The following is a 23,600-nucleotide window of genomic DNA, read 5'->3' on the forward strand; positions in this document are numbered from 1 at the left end:
TATAGGTATTCCATCCTGTAACCTGCTTACAAAGAAGACATGCCTATTGTGATTCAAAATAATAATGGAGTTGTCCTTAGCCTGGCTTCTCTCATGAATAATGGAGTTGTTCATAGGCTGTCTTCTCTCATATACATATTTTAACACAACACTTATATACCCCACAAAAAATAGCATGACTATTAAATTTAAATCGAGAACTAACTATAGGATTTACCAACAACACTAGCATATCACAAAAAGGAGAACATGGTCCAACAATTAATTTGTGATGGCCTAGGCGAATCATCAAAGTTTAAGCTTGAAGCGATGTTAATGAAGGTAGGGGGTACCCACTCCTGGGTGGATCCATCAACTTTGTCATCTTGGGTGACTGCCATGTCTCTCTTGCCCTGCATTTCTTCCTTGGCTAGAGCAATTTGTCCATCTTCTTTTGGGTTCTCACATTCTTCCTTGGATCCACATCCCCCAAATAGCATTGATTAAACTCACATTTTTTGTCCAATTGCTCCAGTTTGTTAAGGATTTTCTTATGCTCAGTGCCCCTTTAACAATGATGGCTATGACGGTCTTCATGTGTCAGTACATGCCCATCAACTGTATTCTATAAGAATTTCACTACAGATATGAGAATAATTTCAATTTTAAGAGAAAGCCCAGTTGTATGTCTATAATCAATTCTTCTATCTCCTTGTTCAGGTTGCTTTGAATTTGAGCAACATAATCATTGCACATCACTCAATTCCCAAAGCACAAACAATCCTTCAACTCGTTGCATGACAACTTCATATGGAAAATTATCCCTCAAGTGTTGAAGTTATTTGTGGGTAGTTGTATTTGGTAGAAAAACACCATTCTTGTTTCTAGCAATGTTGGTGCCTGCTATATTTCAAAAATTATTAATAATGTTTCAGTCAGAGAAGCTTTGGGGCTTTTACCAAAACTTTGAACATGGGTTCCAAAATTTCCATTTGTTGAAAGTTATATGCATCATTACAATAACTTTATCAATGGCATTATGGGAATGCTTGACAACTTTATCGTTGTTAGTGTTCATTTTCCTTTCAACTGTGTGTGTTAATTTTCCTTTCAACTGTATTTTTAAAAATTGGTGATGCATATATGGGTTTACCCAACATCAATAAATATGGGTAAACTAAAAATAGTATGAGTTTGATTTACAAGTAGTCTAATTTGATAAATTAGCATCATTTGGAATTTGATTGAAATGTTTATTCAAACAACACCTCCCACACAATATAAAGTTTATGCACTTTCATGTTTATGGCTTCCAAAGGAGATTTGCAATCTCATTTGGGACCTTGGGTATGGAGTGTTAAGTATAGTTTGTTTCTTGAAATTCAAATAAATGTTGTAGAGGGAAGGAACACATTTTCTAATTACAGAGAGGATTTCTTTTCAGTCCTTGCAAGTCCCTTCCTTGAGAAGCCTCAGAGAAATAGTTCCTCCTTCGTTAAGATTTTCTTTGTAGACAGTGCCAAAGCTAGTTGACTTGTTGTATTCAACACATCCTCCATCGTGAGATTCTCCCCACCTTTAAAAACCACCAATCTTCCCTCCATTGCTTCTTCATCTTCAAATCCATTCATAGAAGGGTCCCCTCCTCCTCCCAACACTTTCATATTATGGGCACTTCCAGTGCCTATCAACAAGGATACGCAGACAACAATGGTTGTCATGAATGTAATAAAAATTCTTGCAACTGCCGCAAGGCTTAGTCCAGGATGCCTCTAAACTTGATTTCATGCTCAATTTCTAAGATTCTGCTACAGTGGCATTCTTTAAAGAGAACCATACATGTTTGATTTTAATTTTTTTAATGTCATGTTATAGCTTTATGTCACTACTTTAGCTGCATCTTGTTTACTCCATGGTTGAGATTTTCCTTCAATGATCTCAACTGCATGCCAAACTCGATGAAAATCAATGTCCAAACTTTGATTATATGAACAAGAGGTGGAAGAATCAGTGCCACATAATGCAACATCTTGGTCTCCACCAGATGGGGTGCATGGGAATGCACAGGTTGAGGAATGCCTTTCTACAACTTCGGCCTCTTTCTTAATATTTATGGGAATCCAAGAAGACATTGATGGAGAAGAAACAGAGGTTGAAGAGGAAGTAGGAGTAGAATAACCCAACGAGGATGAGGTTGGTGTTGCAGGACCCACTTTGTTCAAATTGGAGCAATGTTTGGGAAAAAGTAGGACATCAAATACTCTACCTTGGTTGATTTTAATGATATGTGTGTATCTTTGCTGATGCAGGATGTTCTTGCTTGGTCTAGAAAATTTTGGCAAAGGTGACTAGAGGAGCATCTCAAGGAATTTTGTTATTTCTCAAACTCCCACACAAGTGGCTAGCCATGCACAAAAGTATTTTATTCGGTTGAATTCGATGAATAGGTAAAAAAGACGATCTATCATTCATGATATTACTAGTGTGAATGGGAATGATGTATCATCACCACAAGGACCTGTAACTAGTCAAGGAAATCAATCTTCAAGATCTACAGGGAAATTTGCTAATCATGCTTCTCAGCCAAGGCTTCTTAGTGTATATGGTGCTACTGTTGGTCTGCCCATTGTTGGGCCTATGGTTCCTGCTGTTGGTACTCTTGTAATGCTTCCTCCGAGACATTCTCCTTATGTTGTTCCAGTTGCTTACCCTATGCCACAACCAACTATGCATACATAACTAGAGAGAAGGAGTTGAGCACTTTGGACTGTAAAGCTTCATTTGATAATATGTTTGTTGTCATTGTATCAATAGGAAATGATGCACGTCAACTGATTTGTTAAACACCAATCAGTTGGTGTAGCATTGTTCAATATGCACCTTTTCCTGTGTGGTATGAAAGAGACCATTTTCTTCCTCCACTAAGATTTCCAAAGTGGAGGATGTTAATTTTCTTGCAAAGAATGATTTTGATGGGGATACTTGTAAGAAAAAACTCAAGTTTCTATTCTTTTATTATTTCCTTTCTTCAGTCAAAATCAGAAAAGAGAAAGCCTCTGGATACAACTAGCAATATTATATGATAACTGTTACAATTTGGTGCAGAATACACAAAGATGGAGATTTCAATAATGTTGCTTTGTTTAACATCAACATGATTTAGGATGCTTTGTGCACCTCTCTATTTTTCACTACATCATCAAGGATTGTAGTTGCTTCATGCAACATGCCCTCTACATGCAACATACTCTCTTTATAGAGGGAATTCAACACGTGTATAGATAGCAATATCAGTGCATTTCCCACTTTGTACATTCCATCCAAGTGTTTTTAACAACAATCATTGTACCAACTATAGAATATTTCTAAGAAACATTCAATCTGTGGAACTCAAAATGCTTTCTTCTCAATCTACCTATATCATTTTCATTTTCCTCAACAAAGGCTTCATCAGAATATTCTCTATTGTAGTATACTACCCTGGAAGGCACAACCAAATTTGTTTTTTTATCATCTAAGTCAGTAAGCAAATCTCTCCATATTCAAAAATTTGTAGCCAAATGACCAACCTAAATGCCAAAACATTTATCCTCTGTGTTTCTATTTTGGGGGAAAAATGGATGCATATCTAGAACATATCCTTTCATCTCCAATGTATTGCTATCCTCATTCTTACCATCTATATCTTCACATTGACACTCTATTCTACTTACTATAGTTGTTCCAGAAAACAAAAGCCAATGAAAATGATGAAGAAAATGTGGGTAGGTGCCTAATAAGCATGTGTTATGTTTGAGCCCTAATCGTCATCATCTCAAAATAAAAACAAATGCAACCATATAGTGGAAGGCCAATATGGTTGCAACATTATGAGATTTTATTATACTAGGAGGGTCCTTTGCCAATTTGATATTATGTGTCCCTCAAAGGCATCTTACAATTGAAAATAAACCTTGGAAAACTGCTCTGCCGCAAACTTGTGAAAAATCCAAACACATATGCAAGTGTCATTGGAAATACTTATGACGTTTCCTTTGCAGCGTCTAGTGCAAATGCTAGTTAGTCCTTAATTCAAGTTATATTGATGGTAATTGCCTTACCTTGTATCTCCTATAATTTGTGGTCTTCAACAAGTTTCCCTTTGATAATCATCCCTAGGGACCACCCCCCTTAGCTTGCTTAGGAGAGAGCTTAAACGAAGAGAGTTGGGAATAGATGAAAACCCCTTATCTGAGCGTTGTGCCTTAAAGAATATAGCTTGTGGGGTTGAAAATTTTTCCCGCACTTAGGTGTACATCTTAGGCGACAACACTACCCATGTGGGCATTTCATCATTCTATTTTATTCCATGATCTACCCAACTAACTTACTTTTAAGGCTATTGTTATTGGGAGTGCAAAAACTGAAAAGTAGATTGAGCAGTTACTTGAAGAAGGTAAGATTTTCCCCAACTCTTCTCCTCATACAAATTATAGACAAGTATTCAAAATTGGGTAAACTAGAAGAAGCCTTGAAGATATTTAGTAGAATGATTGAAGTTGGCTTTAAACCAAATTTTGTTGCTTATAATAAATGGTTTGGGGTTTTATGCAAAGAGAGAAAATTGGAGGAATGTCAAAATCTCGTCCAAGATATGGTGGAAAGAGGTAAAAAGGTTGATGGTGTGACATATGATGTACTTATAGAGGGGTTTGGCAATGAAGGGAGAGCTGAGGAGGCCAAAAATCTTTTTCTTGAGTTTTTGTGAAAGGGTTGTTTAACTGCGAATTCTTGAGACAAGACTTGGAGGGAAACCACACGAAACAAATGCGTTCCTAATCCGACTTTTTGTTCCATTTTGTTTTTTTCACAAATTCCCTTGCATGTTTGTTAGAGCTATGCATTTGACATGCATTTTATAGGTTATGATCTTTCAGCTTGCAAAGGCCATAGACATGTAATTTATAAAATATAGTCCTTTGCTAAAATTAACATTCGGTATCCCTTTGTTATAGTTTTGTTTGTGATCACATACGTTTTAATTGTGGCTATGGGTTTTCCAGCAACAATTACAAGCACTTATGGAAACCTTGAAGTACACAATGGAACCTCACTATATCAAATGTGTAAAACTGAATAGTGTCCTCAAAATAGGGGGTTTTAAGAATTTTAATGTCTTACAACAACTACTTTGTGGTGTAAATAACTTTTGGCACTTATTGCTTCAAATTAAGCTCAAATACATAGTATACATTAAAGGAAGATATATTTATGATCAACATCTTCTTGTCTATAAAATCTGCATTTTCATATTCTAGGGTGTCATGGAGACAATTTGGATTAGTTGTGATGGATATCCCACTAAATGAATCTTTAATGAATTCCTAGATTATTTTGGCATGCTTTCCCTAGAAGTTTTGGAGGGTATGTTTTTGCATAGCATGTGCTACCAAGTTAACAAAGTTCCTTCTCATAAAATTCGATGTTGCATTTGAAAAATGATAAACATTTTTAGCTTCATCCTTTGTTGATGTAGCTTTTTAATTTGCTGCAACTATGATGAAAAATTTGTGTGACAAGGTTATCAAGTTTGTATAAGGAATTTTTCAAGATGAGTTAAGATATAATTTTGATGTACTTTGACTTCTATGGTTGCAGTAATTTATCTAATAAAATAAGAAAGTATTTTAGATAGGGAGAACAAAGGTTTTCCTAAGAGCTAGACAGACGGATGAGTTAGATGCTTGAAGAATTGAAATATTGGGACAAGCAGCGAGACTCATCTAGCTGCCAATTTCACACACATCTAGCAAAGAGAAAATTTGTTGCCATACACAATGATGTAATTCATTTCCAAGATTTATGGAGAGGTATTTTATTCTTGTCTATTTCAAAATCTTTGATCTTTGTGCTTCTATGGTTTGAAATGGGTTGCTTGTTCCTTTTTGCCAATATCTTTGTTTATTGTTTATTCTATTTTTATCCATCTTCAATTATCAATTGTGCATGAAACAATATAAGTTCATTTGTTTCTCATTCATTAACCTTTGTAGTGTTGATTTGGGGTAGCATCTGATGTGCTCTAGCCATGAAAATTGGTGGAGAGGCTAAAGCACATGAGATATCCAAGACACAAAAGTGGTTTGGGAAAATTCCACCCGGTTAGAGAGATATTAAAATAAATAATATTTTTAATTGGGTTCCTAAGTCTAAACTTAGGAAAATTAAAATATTAATGGGTATTAATATAAAACTGGGTGACAATGTTCTAAATGACATGGATAAAGCCAAATTTAATCTTAGCCATTGATTAGGTAATTAATCTTGGCCGTTGAAGACTCAACAGGAAAAGTATAAGAGGAGGCTTGAGGATCAGTTGGAGATACACCAAGATTGATCAGTCAATTCGATTTTCTGGAGCGGGGTTTGATGAGAAAATTTGAACAAGTGATCTAAGTTACAATGAGGGGCAGTGAGTGCATAGCAAAGAGGCAATGATAGTATCGGAGGGCCAGCGTAGTGACGGAGGAGGCTACACAGAGCCAACAAGAGCCACGCAGAGGCCCAGAGGGACTGCGCAGAGGTTAGCAGATCCTGCGTGCATGATGCAGAAGGCCAGAAAGCCATCACAGAGCAGCAGATTTGTGATGCATGGGGGTTTCAGATCGACGTAGAGGCCAGGAGGGCTGACACAGAGCCTCATAGAAGCGTGGGAAGGAATTTCGTGGAGAAGACTTGCTGAATATCTAATTTTGAAGAGAGTTATTATTGCCAGATAGATATCTCTGTTGGGTGAGCCAGTTTGGCACCCTAGTTGTACTCAAGAAAGCTGCTTAATAATAAAACCCTCAGAACTGTTGCATCGATTTTTCCCAAGTTGGGTTTTTCTAGGGACAATTTTCCAAAAATAACGGTGTCCCTTGTGTGTTTGTCTATTATTTCAGTTGATGATCTGTAGATGGTTGAGATTGCATTTATGTTTATTTTCAATATTTGTATGGTTAAATAACTTGTTAAGAAATAAACAAGTAGGTGAAATAAATCAGATAATGCAGGAATAATTTATGACATGTTAGACGTAAAAATTCCAACATGGTATCGGAGCATTGCAGATCACAGGAGAACTGAGCTGAAATTAGAAAATTTGCAGCAGAAACAATTGTCTTGAGAGACATAAGTTGTTCTTAAGCAGAAAGTAGCAAAGAAGGAGTGACGCAGAGGGCCTACATCATCATTTCGAGCCATAGAGAGGGTCAACGTAGAGGCAGTAACGGGCATAAGAGGCTCACAAAGAGCCACATCATCTTACTCAGCCAGGTAGGAGTGATGCAGTTGGCTAGGCGAGTGATTCAGCCTTGGCAGGATTGCGCAGAGCTAAGAGGCTCAGTTTCTTCAGTTGTTGGGGCCTAGGGAGCTATGGACAGATTGTGGATTGGGAAGCTGGTGGGGTGCTTTTGATGTCGAAGCAGAACAATGTCCAACAAGACAGAACCAAGGTAGAGGGATTCATTGTCTTGAGGGATTTCTAGCTAAGAAATATAGATCCGTGTTGCAGGTGCATAGAGGATTGGAGAGGAGCAGTTCGACAGTTGGCAGGAGGATTTCCAAGAGGGAAATCGAGACTCAGAGGGAGCCTAGGAGAGAAATTTTAGGAGGGAAGTAGAGACTTAGAGGGAGTTGAGGAGAAGAGCGGAGATGGCAATGAACAGACTAAGGGATTAGGACATGTTGGATGGGGCCTCCAACTTTGTCATCTGGAAGGCCAGGATCCTGTCTATTCTGGATAAACATCGCATCAAGGGCTTTGCCTTGAGAACCGTGGCTATCCCAATCGACCCAGCTAATAATGAAAGGTATGAGGATGCAATGGAAAAGGCAAAGTGCATAATCCTTGATGGGGTTAAGGATCATGTAGTTTAGCATATTGCTGAGAAGAATATGGTAAAGGAGACGTGGGACACTTTGACGACATTGTATCAGGGCACTTCTGTGCAAAGGAAGATGCTACTGGATAATCAATTCTGGTCGCTTCAAATGCAGAAGGGGGAGCAGATATATCTATACCTCAGGAGGTTGTAGGAGATTCGAGACCAACTTACTTCCATAGGGGCTACGCCAGATCAAGAGTTCATGGTGAAGACCACCCTGAATGCAGTCTCCGAGGATTGGGAGACATTTTCCAAAGCATTTTGGGCAAAGCGACTCTTCCAGGATGGGAAGAGATGTGGGTAGATCTTCGCCAAGAAGAGATCAAACAACTGACTAAGGCAGGGAGTAGTAGCAAAGGAGGTCGAATAAAGAAAGAGGAGGAGGAGGATGCGGCTCTGGCATCTGCGGGAGAATAGGGGAAGAGGAAGAAGAAGGACATCTCCAAGGTAAGTGCTTCCATTGTGGGGGGCTAGGTCATTATGAAACCCAGTTTCCCAGGAAGAAGAACAAGGGAGAGGCTTCTGACTTTAAGACAACTCCAACTAAGGCGGAGAAAGAAGTCGAGACGAATGATGACTGTGCCATGAGTGCTCGTGCACCTCTAGAGAAGAGGTGGGGAGACATCGAGCTGCAGTCAGGAGAACTATAGAAGATGAGGGGAAGGATCCTTGAGGTACCCAAGCTCTTGGATCATATCCGGCTACAGGAGCCCCAAGAGATAGTAGCAGGATGACAGATGTCAGTAGAAGAAAGATGCAGATGGAGCGACAGGGCAGTGCTAGAGTGTAATGGTCTCTGGCAGCGCAGTGAGGGTTGCAGCACTGTGAGAGGAACAAAGGTGGTTGCGGCAGTGCAGAAAGGCACAAAAGTGGTTGCATCAATGCGAGAGGCTCATAGATGTTGCAGCAACGTAGAGGCAACAGAGGGACCACATGATAATAGCAGAGGTAGCTTCAGCATTAGGGGGCTTCTAGCCTGACAAGGATGTCAGTAGTTGGGTAGATCAATTACTTACATCTCAGTAACTGAGTTGCAATGCAGTAGTAGCAATGGAGTTCTATGGGCAACACGATGCAACATGAAGAGAGATAACTGCAGTGCAGATGCAGTGTTGGGAGGAAGGACCAGCAACAGCATGGATGCAGAGGGAGCTGCTGTATAGATGTAGCAGTGGTAGTGGCAGAGCCATGGGAAATAGTACAAGAGGCAGTAATGAAGAGGATGTTGGGTAGCAGACCAAGCATCAGCACAGGTACCAGTGTCGGATGATCAGGGTGATGTTCAGTGGTGGAGCATTACTATAACACATTCCTCACTAAGAGAGAGTGTTTATTTGGGGTAGCATCGGATGTGATCTAACCATAAAAATTGGTGGAGAGGCTAAAGCACATGAGATCTCCAAGACCCATAAACGGTTTGGGGAAATTCCACCCGGTTAGAGAGATATTAAAATAATTAATATTTTTAATGGGGTTCCTAAGTCTAAAATTTGGAAAATTAAAATCTTAATGGGTATTAATATAAAACTGGGTGATAATGTTCTAAATGACATGGATCAATCCAAATCTAATCTTAGCCATTGATTAGGGAATTAATCTCAGTCGTTGAAGACTCAACATGAAAACTATAAGAGGAGGCTTGAGGGTCAGTTGGAGATACACCAAGATTGATTAGTCAGTTCGATTTTATGGAGCGGGGTTTGTTGAGAAATTTTGAACAAGTGATCTAATTTGCAGCGAGGGGTAGTGAGTGCACAACAGAGAGGCAAAGATAGTACAAGAGGGCCAATGCAGTGACTAAGGAGGCTACGTAGAGCTAGCAGGAGCCACACAGAGGCTCAGAGAGACTGCGCAGAGGCTAGAAGGGCCTGTGTGGGTGACACAGAAGGCCAGAGAGCTAGCGCAGAGGCTAGCAGGGCCTGCGTGGGTGACATAGAAGGCCAGAGAGCCAGTGCAGAGCAGTAGAGGGCTGATTTAGGGGGTTTCAAAGCTATGCAGAGGCCAGGAGGGCTGACACAGAGCCTCAGAGAAGCATGGGAAGGAATTTTGTGGAGCAGAATATTTGATTCCGAAGAGAGGTATTACTGCCAGATAGATATCTCTGTTGGGTGAGCCGGTTTGGCACCGTAGTTGTACTCAAGAAAGTTTCTTAATAATAAAACCCTTAAAACTACTGCACTGATTTTCCCAAGTTAGGTTTTTCCTCGGACGATTGTCCAAAAATAATGGTGTCCCTTGTGTCTTTGTCTATTATTTCAGTTGATGATTTGTAGATGGTTTAGTCTGCATTTTTGTTTATTTTCAATATTTATATGGTTAAATAACTTGTTAAGAAATAAACAAGTAGAGGAAATAAACCAGATAATGCAGGAATAATTTCTGACGTGTTAGACTTAGAAATTCCAACATGTAGGTAAGCTTGCACTTAAGATTTATGAACACATGAAGAGGGAGGTTGATACAATACAAATACAAAAAAAATATTGCGTGGACATCAAGCCATGAGAATGTTAAACATTAGTTGTCGGCTATTATTGTCCAGACAGGATTTTGAGCAATGGATGCTCGTAATGAATATTGATTTTGTCAACAAAGTAAAGGTGAAATTATTATCCAGGTATGTCATTATCTTGTAGTAATTAGATGCAAAAAATTGCTAATTGACGGTTGTTATTTTAAAAATTGAAATACAATACATTTTACTTGAGAACACAATATGAGCTAAATTAATATATGGAGAAAGTTGTGTATGGCTTTTCAAATGAAGGAGACAAAAGCTTGACTTTTTGAATTTATGTTTTGTTGCTTGTTAGCTTTGAAAATAGGTTCAATGTGGCAAGGATAGAGTTGGAGGAATGATGAGATTACAAAATGTTAGAGATATTGTCTTCCTTTTATCACTCAAACTTAATATTTAGATAACAGAAAGATTAATGTATTTTTTAGGCTCAATGGTGTGCATACAAAGCTCATGCATCTTATAAGAAGAAGAAGCAAGCAACACTTGATTTACAATGTGTTTGGAGATCAAGGGTTGCAAGAAAGGAGCTTAAAAAACTTAAGATGGTGAGCTTCTTATCACATCCTTTTCTATCTTGTCTCCTTTAAAAAAATGTATGTGAAGATTTCATCTTGTTTTGAATTTTCAAACATAAATATTTATATTTTGAACACATGCTTCAATTATTATCATAGACATATTTATTTTTTATTGTATATATTAGTGTCTTGTTATCTGATAAGAAGAGACAAGTTGCATTGTCAATTAATTTTGGTATTAAGGTTATGTTTATCTTGATTCATCCACACAATGTCATGCTTTGGGACAATTTCCTTTCACATGCTTCTACAGTAGGTCAAGGTAATGAATTTTTTCTTTTAACTAAGAGATTCTCTTCTTGCAGACTACTAGGGAAACCAGGGCATTAAAGGAAGCAAAGAACAAATTGGAGAAATGTATTGAAGAGATGACATGGCAACTAGGTGAGGGTAATATTTCTTCTTTACTTTTGTTAGCTTTTTTGGTTAGATTTCTCAGTTTCTCACAAGATCAAAGTTGTTTGGGTCATGTTGAGAAGTTTTTCTGGGGCTTAGATGTATGCATTATGTGGTACTCTTTGGCCCAAGTTTTATTGCTTTCCCAGGATTCTATGTAAAAGAAAATTTAATCCATATGAAGATTTATGAATTAAATAAAAGTGGTAAGTTATGATATTTTCTTATATTTCTATCTTAGCTTAAATTTCTACTAAAAGTTTCTTGCCTGTGGTGATAGTTATTTGAAGACACTTTAAATTTACTCTCTAATGATTGTGTCTAGGGATTCCGATCATCTCAATCTGGCTAGGGTATTTCTGGTGGGATGATCAGTAGGTTGGATGATGAGTAGGTCAAGGTCAACAAACATTTCAGTTTGGTTGCTGCAAGAGCATATTTGTATGAACATATCCTTTTATTTTTCCCATTTGGTAAGTCTAGTTTTTTGTGATATAGTAGGGCAAATTAGGGTTTTATTTCTAGCTAGGGTTATGTTATCAAACAACAATAAACATAAATAATAGAATTATTTTATGAAAAAAATGAATATAAAATCTAATAATAAATATAATCCTTTGAATGAAAATAACATTGCTCTAGGGCTTACTGCCTTTGTGTTGAGAATATATTCAACCAACAATATACATTGCTCATCATATTAAATGGTTGTTATATAAATGATTTTAGATTTAAAATATTATCAATAAAATTGTTTAATTGTTACCATCTATATTAATAATATATATTAAATAATATTTGTAACTTTTTCATTTTAACATGTCATTGTTTATACAAATTATTTTAATATTTATTAGTAATTTCTAAATATTTTATTGTTTATTAATAATTATTAATATTTAATAATAATTAATATCACCTATTTTATTATATTATTTTACTTATACTAATCTTTTATATATATAAAACTAACTCTGGTTAATATAATATTCTTTTTAAATTAAATAATTGAGTATCCTAAAGCCATAAACAAATATTATGTGTTTTACTTATATTAACAAACATAATACTCTATAAAGCCTCGTGCAAACATAATACGATTAATTTCTTCCGAATTAATCGTGCAAACCAGAATTTTCGGGATTCTACCACTAAATCTATGGCAAACGATTGTCAAATTCATAAAAAACTTTTTACTTTAATTTACACACTTCTCAATACACAAAGATGATTATCCTTCTCTAATCTGAACATCTAAAACATCAGACGACTGAGAGAATTTCAGTTTAGGACACTTATCCAGACAAAAGATCCTCAGGGCAGCTCCCGTATCTCAGGGCAATCAACAAGCTCTACGGATTTAAGATCTGTAAGCTGCCCCAACCCTTCTATTGTCTCGATCTTTGCACATCCATCAACACGCAAGTCCTCCAATGATATCAAGGCTTCAGCACCTGAGATCTCCTCTATGTTTTCACACCCACTAACCCAGAGAGCTTTAAGTTTTGTCAGACCACAGAGCCTTCCAATTTTCCTCAATTCCTTACAACCACCTAACCCAAGATGGGCAAAAACCTTGAAGATTTGGGCAAATAGCTCCATGAAACGCGCATTTGTCCAATGTATTCAACTCTGTTTCTGCTTCTCCTTCAACCCTTCTAAATGGAAGCTCGCGCAGTGGACACTCATATACGTCTAACCATTCCAGACTGTTCATCATTTTTTGAGGTAAGTATTCTATCCCACATCTACTTATGTGCAAGTTTCTCAACTGAGTCAACAGTCCAAAGGAATCGGGCAAGCATTTCAACCCCGGGCAATCCTCTATCCCCAAATGTTGCAACCGAGTCAACTGTCCAAAGGAATCGGGCAAGCATTTCAACCCCGGGCAATGCTCTATCCACAAACTTCTGAACTGAGTCAACAGTCCAAAGGAATCGGGCAAGCATTTCAACCCCGGGCAATCCTTTATCCACAAATAGTCCAACTGAGTCAACAGTCCAAAGGAATCGGGCAAGACGGTCAAATTTGAGCAACCTCTCAGAAATAGGCATTGCAGTCCAGCAAGGTTCCCAAAAGAACTTGGAAGCATCTGCAAACTGGAAGCATTTTTCAAATCTATTTTCTGGAGGTTTGCTAGATTTCCCAGTGAATCAGGAAGCGATATCATTTCTGTACAGTTTCTTAACACTAAGCGTTCCAAGGAGTGCACATCACATAGTTCTTCCGGCAATGTTTTGAATGCTGCATGCCTTATGTCAATCTCTACCAAGTTCTTCAGCTGCTTTAAGGACTTGGGAAAGCGACAAAGCGGAGCGCAGATACACAGCTTTCGCAACTGTTGAGGCACCTGCAGTGTTTGTGTTTCAACTATCACAAAAACGTCTATGATGATTTTCACTTAGAAAATGAAGTTGAACGCTGAAGGAAAAAAAAAAAAACATACCTGAGATTCACGTTCCCACAATGTTCTTAATTTATTTCCTTCCACTTCCAAAACTTTTAAATTCTCCATGGGAATACAGGAAGGTAGGGAATAGTGTGTACACTTATACCAGCGGATCCACCGGATCTGTGGTGCTCGGGCCCTCCTCAGTATCCGTTCCAAATAATCACCTTCAGCGGAGACAAGTTGCAAATTCAAAATGCCACAAAAACGGAAATTATCTAAAAGACGCCTCAGATAGTTCCCAAACAACTCAGGACCCCATCTTCTGTACCATGACATCTCACTCATCAGCAAGCGAGTATTGTCTTCATTGAAATTGAGGGGACCATCCATCATAATTCCGCGAACTTCGATGTTTCCCTGTTCATTCATTAAAAATTTTCAAAGGTTTTTCTTTCTTTCTCAGCAAACAAGCTAGAAACTTAAGTATTCATCTTTAAACAAAAGTTTGAATGATTGCAGCACTTACACATGAGGATCGCTCCAACAAATCATCAATGTTGTTGGGCGTCTGATGCCAAAAACGTCGAGGAGTCGCTTCCTCCGCAATATGTCTTCCCATATCTCGGATTTGATCATGCATTTTTATCTTCTTTTCATGATCAAGTTCCAAGAGACACTTATTCTTTAGATTTAGAAGCTGCCCAACTGAACCACAGATTTTTATTACAGTATCTATGTCTTTTCCAGTGAAGAAGCAAGCAATATCTAAGAATATTTCTTGATCCTTTGAACTGAGCGAGTCATAACTGATTTTAAGTCGCTCATATATCTCCGTAGTAGGTAATATGTGGTTTAGTCGATTCAAAGTCTCTTGCCAGTAACATCTGTCATCTTCACCACAAAGAAGCGCGCCAAAAACTTTTAAGGACAATGGCAAGCCATGGCAAGCTCCCAAAAAGCCATCTACCAGATCTGCGAATTCTGGTAGAGGATTTGGCTGATTGAAGGCATGATAGCAGAAGAGCTTTTTGGAGTGCTCTAAATCCAGCCCCTTTAGCTCGTAGACTGATGTCTCTGCGATTTTTGCTATTTTGAAAATTTTCTTGTCACGAGAGGTGATCAAAATCAAGCTATTGGAGCTAAGAATATCTTTAATTGGGGAAAACGGTTCCAGCTGTCGAGCATGATCTACATCATCTAAAATTATAAGAAAGTTATAAGAAAAGGATAGATGCTTTAAAAGCTTCTCTATACCTTCATGAATGTTGTCTATTGGCAGGTCCAATCCAGTCAACTCCTTCAGTAGTTTCCTCTGCAAAGAATGTAGAGAGCCATTGGCATCGTTTTCTCTGACGTCATATAAAAAACACGATCTACTGTAACGCCATCTCCTCTGGCTGAAGTACTGTTTAGCGAGTGTTGTCTTTCCAACACCGCCTTGACCCACAATCCCCACAACGTTGCCCTTCTGCTGCTCCAGAACTTTGGTTTCAAATTCCTTCAACTTTGCCACCAAGCCTGTTGGATGTTCGGCCACAAATTTCAATGGTGTTTTGTCAACGTGTTTCAACACGTGCAGCACGACCGCTTCCAACAGTTCTCCCTCGTCCCTGAATATCAGAGAATAAAACAACTGGTAAATGCACTTATATAAAATGTCGCATGCCTAACAATGCATACCTAGATCGGAGAAGAACGGAAGAGGGAGGGAGGTGGTCAGTTTGAGATTCTTACCCATTAAACTGCTTTAACTCGAAACCACTTATGTTTGCAGCAGCGGAGAGAGCTTCTCTCCACTTCTGAATAGTCTCTGAGTCGTATCGATTTTTCTCTTGGTGCTTGCCCAGGGCTTCAGCATACCTTCCATCTTTCCCCGTCCTGCGGAGCTCCCAAGGCTCGACGTTGTAAAACACAGGAAGAATAGTGGCCCCCGTCCTTATCATGCCGATGAGCTCATCCAGACACCATTGACAGTTCGCATAAGTGGGAGAAAAAACCGCTATGTGAATAGCGGCACTTTGAATTGCGGCTTCTATCTGAGAGGGAAAGGTGCGCCCCTCTTCCAATTCTGGTTTGTCCAAAAACACTCGCAATCCAAACGATGTAAGACGTCTGTAGAGATGACTGGCGAATGTTTTCTTCACATCGGGACCTCTGTGATTGATGAATACCTGATAAGAGGTCGATGGAGAAGAGGAAGAAGCAACACTGTCATTGTGTTGGGGAGCGGTTTGTGCCATTTGAATGAGAATTGCGATGAATGGATAGACAAGCTAGTGAATGGATAAAATGGCAGACAGAAAATAAGCAGGTAGATAGATCAGATCGCGGAGCTCACGAGAACTAATCAGCGAGCGTAATTAGATGATTAAAGCGCAGGCGGGTGGATTAAAATGGCGAGACGCCTTGTAAATTGTGTGGAAATTATGCTTCGTCTCAGATGAAGCATTTACCCAATCTCCGTCCACGATCATGAAGTGACAAGGTCAATAATTAAATATTCCATTTACCAAATCTCCGTGGATCATGAAGTGACAAGGTCAATAATTAAATATTCCACCCCTGGAAATTTCGTAGATCTAACGCTGCGCAGTGTAAAGGCCCCATCTAAACATAAATGATTTATGGGCCCTCGTATATTGACCGACATTGTCAAAGTCAATTTCCTGGAAATATGTCCAGAGTTTTCTAGTTGGGGAAATTTTGGAGTTGTCTATAATGTGATTTTTTGGAGATTTCGGTGAAGAATCATTGTACCTTTATAGAATTTGTAATTTTCACTTTGGGGATTCTAGTAACTGGTTTATAATGTTTATCAACACTTGCGGGTTTTGGTGTAACCACAAACCTCTATAGAATTTGTAATTTTCACCTTGGGGATTCTAGTAACTGGTTTATAATGTTTACCAACACTTGCGGGTTTTGGTGTAACCGCAAACCTCCACAAATCCGGCAGAAGAAATTTCTTATATCTTGATTTGTTGTAGTTAAAATGGTTTTTTAACTGCATATTTGCATTCAGAGCCCTGGAAAACCCCTGGGACGTTTTGATTGTGCAGAAACTAGCTATCAAACTTGCTATTCCAATAAATTGCTGCCGGATTTTGACCGGAAAAACCCACCAAAAAAGCTTCCAAAAAGTCACATTATAGACAACTGCAAAATTTTTGTGGAAATATGTCCAAAAATTTCCGGTGCTAGAAAATTTCTTGGAAATTGTGTCCACAGATCTGAATACAAGGATTAATCAACCTTCCAGTGCCAGGAAATCTTAATACAAGAATTAATCAACCTTCCAATGCCAGGAAATTTCGTGGAAATTGTGTCCGCAGGTGTGAATACAAGGATTAATCAACCTTCTTTGCACAATTCTGAAGATGGAAGACCCGTAGCATACTTTCCCTATCACATAGGGCCCTCGTGGTGGAGTAACAAATTGGCGAAAGAGTTCAAACGCATATTGGACCCTGTTTATTTGGAAAGGTTTTTAAAATAATTATTATATTATTATATTATTTAGTTTGGACCCTGTTTCTCAGAAATTTTGAGTTTGAGTTGTTCAAAGATGAGAGACGTGAGGAGTAAATGTGAAAGTAACTGATATGGAGTGCAGTTTTAGTATATTGATTATGACAATCAAGCAGATTTAATTAAAGGAAATAGGCGTTGTCCACTCTGAATATTCGCCTCAGACAAAAGATTCCAATTTCCACCACATGCCCACCGCAAAGTGGGGACATTGTCGGTTCGCTTAACCCTGGTTGGACACGGCCAACAACCATCGACCGTGATTAGTTCTGAGGGCCGTCCAGGTTAACTGAGTGACTGCAGGTGGTCAGCAATAAGCATAAGGCTAAATGTTATTTAATGTTTTGTATTAAAAAAAAGTTTTCAATGGTTGGAACTTTCGCCATGATAGCAAAGTTATAACTTTATGTGTATTGCCCAACCAATATAAGAGTCGGTAGTAAAATTTTCTTGGATGTGTCCAAAAATTAATTAAGAAAAATAGGCATTGTCCACTCTGGAATATTCGCCTCAGCAAAAACAATAGATTCCAATTTCCACCACATGCGCACCGCAGAGTGGGGACATCATCGGTTCGCTTAACCTTGGTTGGACATGGCCAACAACCATGAACCGTGATTAGTTTTCAGGGCCGTCCAGGTTAACGGAGTGACTGTAGTGGGCGCCTACAGTGACGTACATGTGCTTGGATGGTCAATAAGCAGGGGTTAAATTTGACGGGTGATCTTATCTGTCAAGAAATTTTTTTATGATGTTTTTATTTTTAAATTGCCTATCATATGACTTTTAAAATTTATTTGTATAAGTTTTATCTAATTTTAAATTGTACAATAAAAGAACAATAGTTGTGAAATAATTTTCAAACCAAAAACATAATATGCATGATTTCTCGGTTGGATACAACGACTCTTTTGGTGGCTCCCAGCCTCCCCCAACAATCGACTTTGGAGACAAGAAGTTGTGTTCAACCTCATTTCGGACAAAACCCAACAGTCTAATGCTATTTACTGCACAAACCGTTGTTGAAAGTCCAGTCCAATTTTTTACAACAAATACAAAACAAAGCTCAATTTTTTACATAACCCACTACTGAGAATTCCGCTAGTTTAATATCCCACTAAAGACAAATGGATTCAATGCATCAAGCTCTACTGAAATTTCAAACATATAGAAGACTTACTGCGCAAAATTCATAGGTGTAAACCCCTTACTCAGAATTCAATCATAGCGAAATCCTGTGATACCCACTTTCCAATGCAAAACCCAATACTCAAACATTCATTCAATGCGAAACCCAACAGTCAAATATATGGACAGAACTTGGACCGGATTGCACAGAGGGCAGTCAAATTTCAAGTGACTGTTGTAACTGGTGAATTTGTTGTGACTGTTGTAACTGGTAAATTTCAAGTGACTGTTGTAACTGGTTTTAGAAAATGAATTTTATTAGGGTTTTGGTCTATGTGTTTAGGATTTACAAACTCACCGAAGCACAGGTACCTTCGTGTTTAGGGAGGGAGTTTTCTATGTTAAAATCTATGCAAATGAAGAGTAAAAGGGGCTTATTTTTCCATATGGAGCCCAAACTTTGCCCAAAGGATTTCGGACAAGCATTATGCCCTAGGTTCTTAAAGGGCCTAATCCATAATTCTTTGGGGCAGTTTTTAAAGGTGGATGAGGAAAGATTCACAAAAATAATATTTAGTTTTTCTAGGATGTGTAGAGGTGGATCTGTGGATGAGGAAAGACTCACAAAAATAATTTTTTCGTGACATTTACAAATCTTGTATCCTTAGGCAAAGAAATAACCCAAAAGAAAAGGAAAAAAGACATACCCAAAAGCCAAAGGGTGGACAATTATTAGATCCCCATGACGCCAAACTAGACAAGGAAGAAAACCCATATAACACTACAAATATTATTCAACAAAATTACCAAGAAGTCATAGAGAAAATTTTGTATCCTTGGGCAAAGAAAGAACCCAAAAGAAAAAGAAAAAGACATACCCAAAAGCCAAAGAGTGGACAATTATTAGATCCCCATTAAGCCAAACTAGACAAGGAAGAAAACCCATATAACACTACAAATATTATTCAATAGAATTACCAAGAAGTCATAGAGAAGAGGGGGTTCAAGCACTAAGGATCAATGGTTCCAATTTCGACCAAGGTAACAACTACTAAAACTCACCAACAAAAGAATGAGAAGTCTACATCTAAAAGAGAGGTGAGTGGCACAAAAGGAATTCATGCATGAGAGAGTGGGGACTCTTGATAGAGAAATAGATGTGAATATGGAAGACCATCAAATGGCTATTGTAACTACCACTTCCAACTTTGGTGGTTGGCCAAAAGTGAAGAAAAAGAAGGGTAGAAAAGTTTAATTTGCCCAAGGAATAAAATGGTGTTCAATAACAACACAGGAATTATCAACTTACATCACCCAATATTAATATGGGGTTGTAAGACTTAACAGAAGGCATTCGAAATCAAACGAGTCCAAAACCGCGACAGACATGATCTTGATCGAATATGGGAGCAACATGTCGAGTCAATAATCTTCACGGGAATCAGCCCAGAAAATAGGCCCATCACGGATTTTGCCATCATTGTGATTTTAACTAATTCAGAGATGGAGGAAGGCAGCATCGCTAAAACCATTGCAATTCAAAAATGAAAGAAATATACTAGCAAAACAAAAGTAATGTTATAGGGATATTTGTAATAATAGTTAAAAAATATTCTATACATTAAAAGTTAAATTCAACTATGTAAAACAGTGTTGCTCATATTTTCACAAAAAATCTGAACATCAAATAGATATTTTGGGAACATAAAATGATAATGGGTAGGAACTAGGAACATATATTTTGGATGCATAAAATGATCATGCCTGCGCACACCAAAAAAATGGGATAAGTGTTACCCTAGATTTTCAAAAATCAGTCTAATTTCAGTTTAAGGAGATGATAAAAAATAAATGATTTTTAATAACGCTTTCATTTTCAAGACTAAAATACCATCTTGATAGCTTATTTTCTTTTCTCTTCCCATATTCTTCATTTTAATCTTTTTTAGAGCGATACCTTCCAACTTTTTCATGAATTTTTTTACCTTCAAAATATCCACCCGAGCAATGCAGAGATTTCAGCGTATAAAAACCAAACGCTATGCGATACATATCAAAGAATTCAAAATACCTGATTCACGATGCACAGATCAGCGGGGTGCTGGCCGACATCGACGTTCGAAAGACCTATCTACCATAACCCAATTCTCCCACCAATTTACACACAGACAAGCAGTGAAGATGACTCTGAGTCACAACTTACAGGCTACAGCACATCACCGATTCACAAGTGATCGGGATTCGGTGGTAAATTGACGATAAAGCTTTAAGCGATGGATTATTTCCCCGTGGGCCGCGACAGGACTCATTAATGGAATCTTGTACGTATTAAAGTTTACAGGTGGTAAGTTGGTAACTGGTAAGCGGTAAACCCGAAGGGCCGAATGTGAATTGAGTGCAAGATCCGCAGATCTGATAGCCATCTGATCACTGTACTTTGTCAATAAATGCTAAACTTGCAAGTTGCCCAGCCGGAAACTGGAGATTATAAATTTATAAGGTTACACTGTTACAGATTCACACCATATTAAAAATGGCATAGGTTAAATATATATATATAAAAAATTTATAATTTTTTTTTTTAACTTTTAATTTTTAAACATGCCCGTCAATATGACGGTTTTGAAAATGAATGGCAAGTTGCGCATGACGTGGAGGTTCAAAACTAAAACGTATTTTACGGGTAAAAATGCGAAATACGGGCATACGGGCGTCAAATTTAACCCCTGTCAATAAGCATAAGGCTAAATGTTATTTAATGTCTTGTAATACAAAAAAGTTTTCAATTTGACAACAAAGTCATGACTTTATGTGTATTGGTCAACCAATGTAAGAGTCGGTCATTAAAATTATCTTGGATGTGTCCTCTGCAATCCCATCAAACTATGTAATCAAAATTTTGGGCGGGTTCCGGGAGAGCATTTTCATGGAGGTTGTTAGAGATTTGTTTGTTTGGCCGAGTTCAAGACTAATTTTTTGTTATGGTAGATGGGTATAAGATGTGGCATGTAGTTGTTTATTTTATATAAGAAAATAATATTTGGATGCCAAGAAGTTAAAATATTGTATCGATTTTTAAGGTGTATGGTATCCTTAATATAATAGGTTCTTGGGTAGATTTAGATGGCACTTTGGTAGAGACTAGGTACCAAACAAAGGTCTATTTAAATATAAGTGTTGGCAGGTAATGTTGAGAGAAAGGCTTGTGAATGGTATTTTGGTTGAGGATTTAAGAAAAATCTTAAGGGTATTGTTGCAAAGAGAATTAGGTTGAGAAGGTGTTTTTTTTAGACAAAAACGGTTAATTTTATTAAAAGGCGCCAGCGTTAAGGCAAAGAGTGAATACAACGCTTTTCTGGAAACTAACCGAGGGCCTGTTTTTCCAGCTATTACAAAACATTGCTAATCGGAGATAGAAAACATCCCACTGCTGGAGACTATCGGCAGAAATCAACGGAAACATCAGCGCTTTACCTTCAGATCTGTAGCAGTTCGCTGGATGCTGAATGGGCCCAGAGGCAAAGGATCTCTCCAGAGCAGCAGACGGATTCATCAGTCCCAGAACACCACGATATGCGCTCTTCTTATTAATCTTTTGGTTGCACTTACAGCAGAGAAAAAACTCAGGGCGATAAGTCAGCAGCAAAGGATCCAGGGAGCACTTCTTAGGGGATATTGCAGAAGCAATCGACCTGGTTAACTGACAGCGAACTTTTGCTTCGCAGAACGCCTTGGTTGGCTTCCATATCTGCTTGGGAGTTTAAATTCCTGAGGATGTGATAGAAGGAGATCTTGTGGAATTTGGGCAATAAAAGTCTGATTCTCCGGAGGATGGTTGATAAGTGGAGCTGAGAAGGATTCTTTTTGGATTGCAGAGCCTGGATAATAATCCTGGAGTCCCCGAAGACTGAAATGGAACGGACGTTGCCTTTGATCGCTTGAGAGAGCCCCTGCCACAAAGCCAGAGCCTCCGCTCTGTTGTTGGATTCCTTGCCTAAACCCCAAGCAAACCTTAACACCTCAGAGCCATCCGGACACAAAAGAACTCCGCCGCCTCCTGCGAAACCGGGGTTGCCTTTGGAGGCCCCATCAAAAAACAGGCAATGCTCATTCAGAGCCGACCTCCATTTAATGAACTCTTGCTCCTCCAGCCTGATTTCCCAATTGGAGGGAACGTTGGTGGCGATGGTAGCACAATCTTTATGGTTTGGGACCAAACCATTCAGCCAGAGTTCCTCTTCTCTGTTCAGGGCTTTCCCAGATTTTTTGGCAGAGCTGGCATCCAGAGTTTCTCCTAAAAGAGCTTTAACTTTGGTGATGACTTTGATCGGGTTGCAGCTTTCGTTTCTGAAAAGTCTGTTATTCCTTTCCAGCCACAGCTTCCAACAAACGAACTTGGGGATCCAGAGCCAGCAATTTTTGAGGAGGATATTTTTGGAAAGACCATACGGAGATAATTTGCTCCAAGACTGGAAAAGGTGTTGGATGTTCCTGGGGAGCTCGAAATTATCAGAATTTAGCATGAGAACCCCCTTCCAGACTTCTGATGCAAAAGGGCAGGTTAAGAACAGGTGATCAGCTGTTTCTTCCTCTGACTTGCAAAGAATACACCAAGATGGTCCTTCCATTCCGCGCCTACGGAGATTATCTCGAGTGAGAATACTATTGTGGGCTAATGTCCAGCAGAAGAAATCAATTTTGGGAAGAGAGGGGGAATCCCAAATAAAATGCCATTGAGCCGGATTTGGGGGAACATTCGGGATGGCCATAATACTTTTGTATCCTTCAGCAGCAGAATACGAACCAGAGACAGAACCCCACCCTCGTTTGTCTTTTGCTGAGGCTTTTACTGGAGCTTTCCCTTGAAGCTTATCCAAAAGAACAGAGGCTTCACCCTCCAGCCACTGAGGGACCTCCCCCAATTGCCAGCTTTCCCAGAGACCATCCTCCGACCAAGAGGAGATATCCCAGAGAGTGTTCAGATTGCGATCTTGAAGCCAGGCTCTGATATTGGAGATTTCTTCCACCTGTTTCAACGGTTGGTCACCTAGTATAGGATCATCCCAAATTCTTATTTTTCGCCCATTACCTGGAATCCAATACAGTTTATGACTAAAATGTTCCAAAGCTTTGATGCAGAGATTAAGAACAGGAGAACCTTTGGGGGAACG

General features: G+C 38.6%; 1 protein-coding gene across 1 annotated transcript; it reads right to left on the reverse strand.

The window, feature by feature from the left end:
• Positions 1–12,705: 12,705 nt before the first annotated feature.
• On the reverse strand, positions 12,706–16,247 carry LOC149255073 (disease resistance protein Roq1-like). Its single transcript, XM_089457163.1, has 4 exons — positions 15,508–16,247; positions 14,300–15,383; positions 13,828–14,190; positions 12,706–13,731 (listed from the first exon to the last, which is right to left on the reverse strand). Exons 1-4 carry the CDS (start codon positions 16,011–16,013, stop codon positions 12,925–12,927), a joined length of 2,760 nt encoding a protein of 919 aa, XP_089313289.1. The 5' UTR covers positions 16,014–16,247; the 3' UTR covers positions 12,706–12,924.
• Between the last annotated feature and the right edge of the window lie 7,353 nt (positions 16,248–23,600).

This window comes from Pinus tabuliformis, chromosome 7 (assembly GCF_031772625.1).
Source record: "Pinus tabuliformis cultivar Carrire ecotype Pingquan chromosome 7, CPIR1, whole genome shotgun sequence".
Lineage (NCBI taxonomy): Eukaryota > Viridiplantae > Streptophyta > Pinopsida > Pinales > Pinaceae > Pinus > Pinus tabuliformis.

Coding starts and splice junctions, on each gene's coding strand:
- LOC149255073 (XM_089457163.1), bottom strand. CDS start 16,013: ATGGCACAAACCGCTCCCCAACACAATGACAGTGTTGCTTCTTCCTCT. Junction 15,384..15,507: donor GAGTTAAAGCAGTTTAATGG/GTAAGAATCTCA, acceptor TCTGATATTCAG/GGACGAGGGAGAACTGTTGG. Junction 13,732..13,827: donor TGTGGGAACGTGAATCTCAG/GTATGTTTTTTT, acceptor CAAACACTGCAG/GTGCCTCAACAGTTGCGAAA.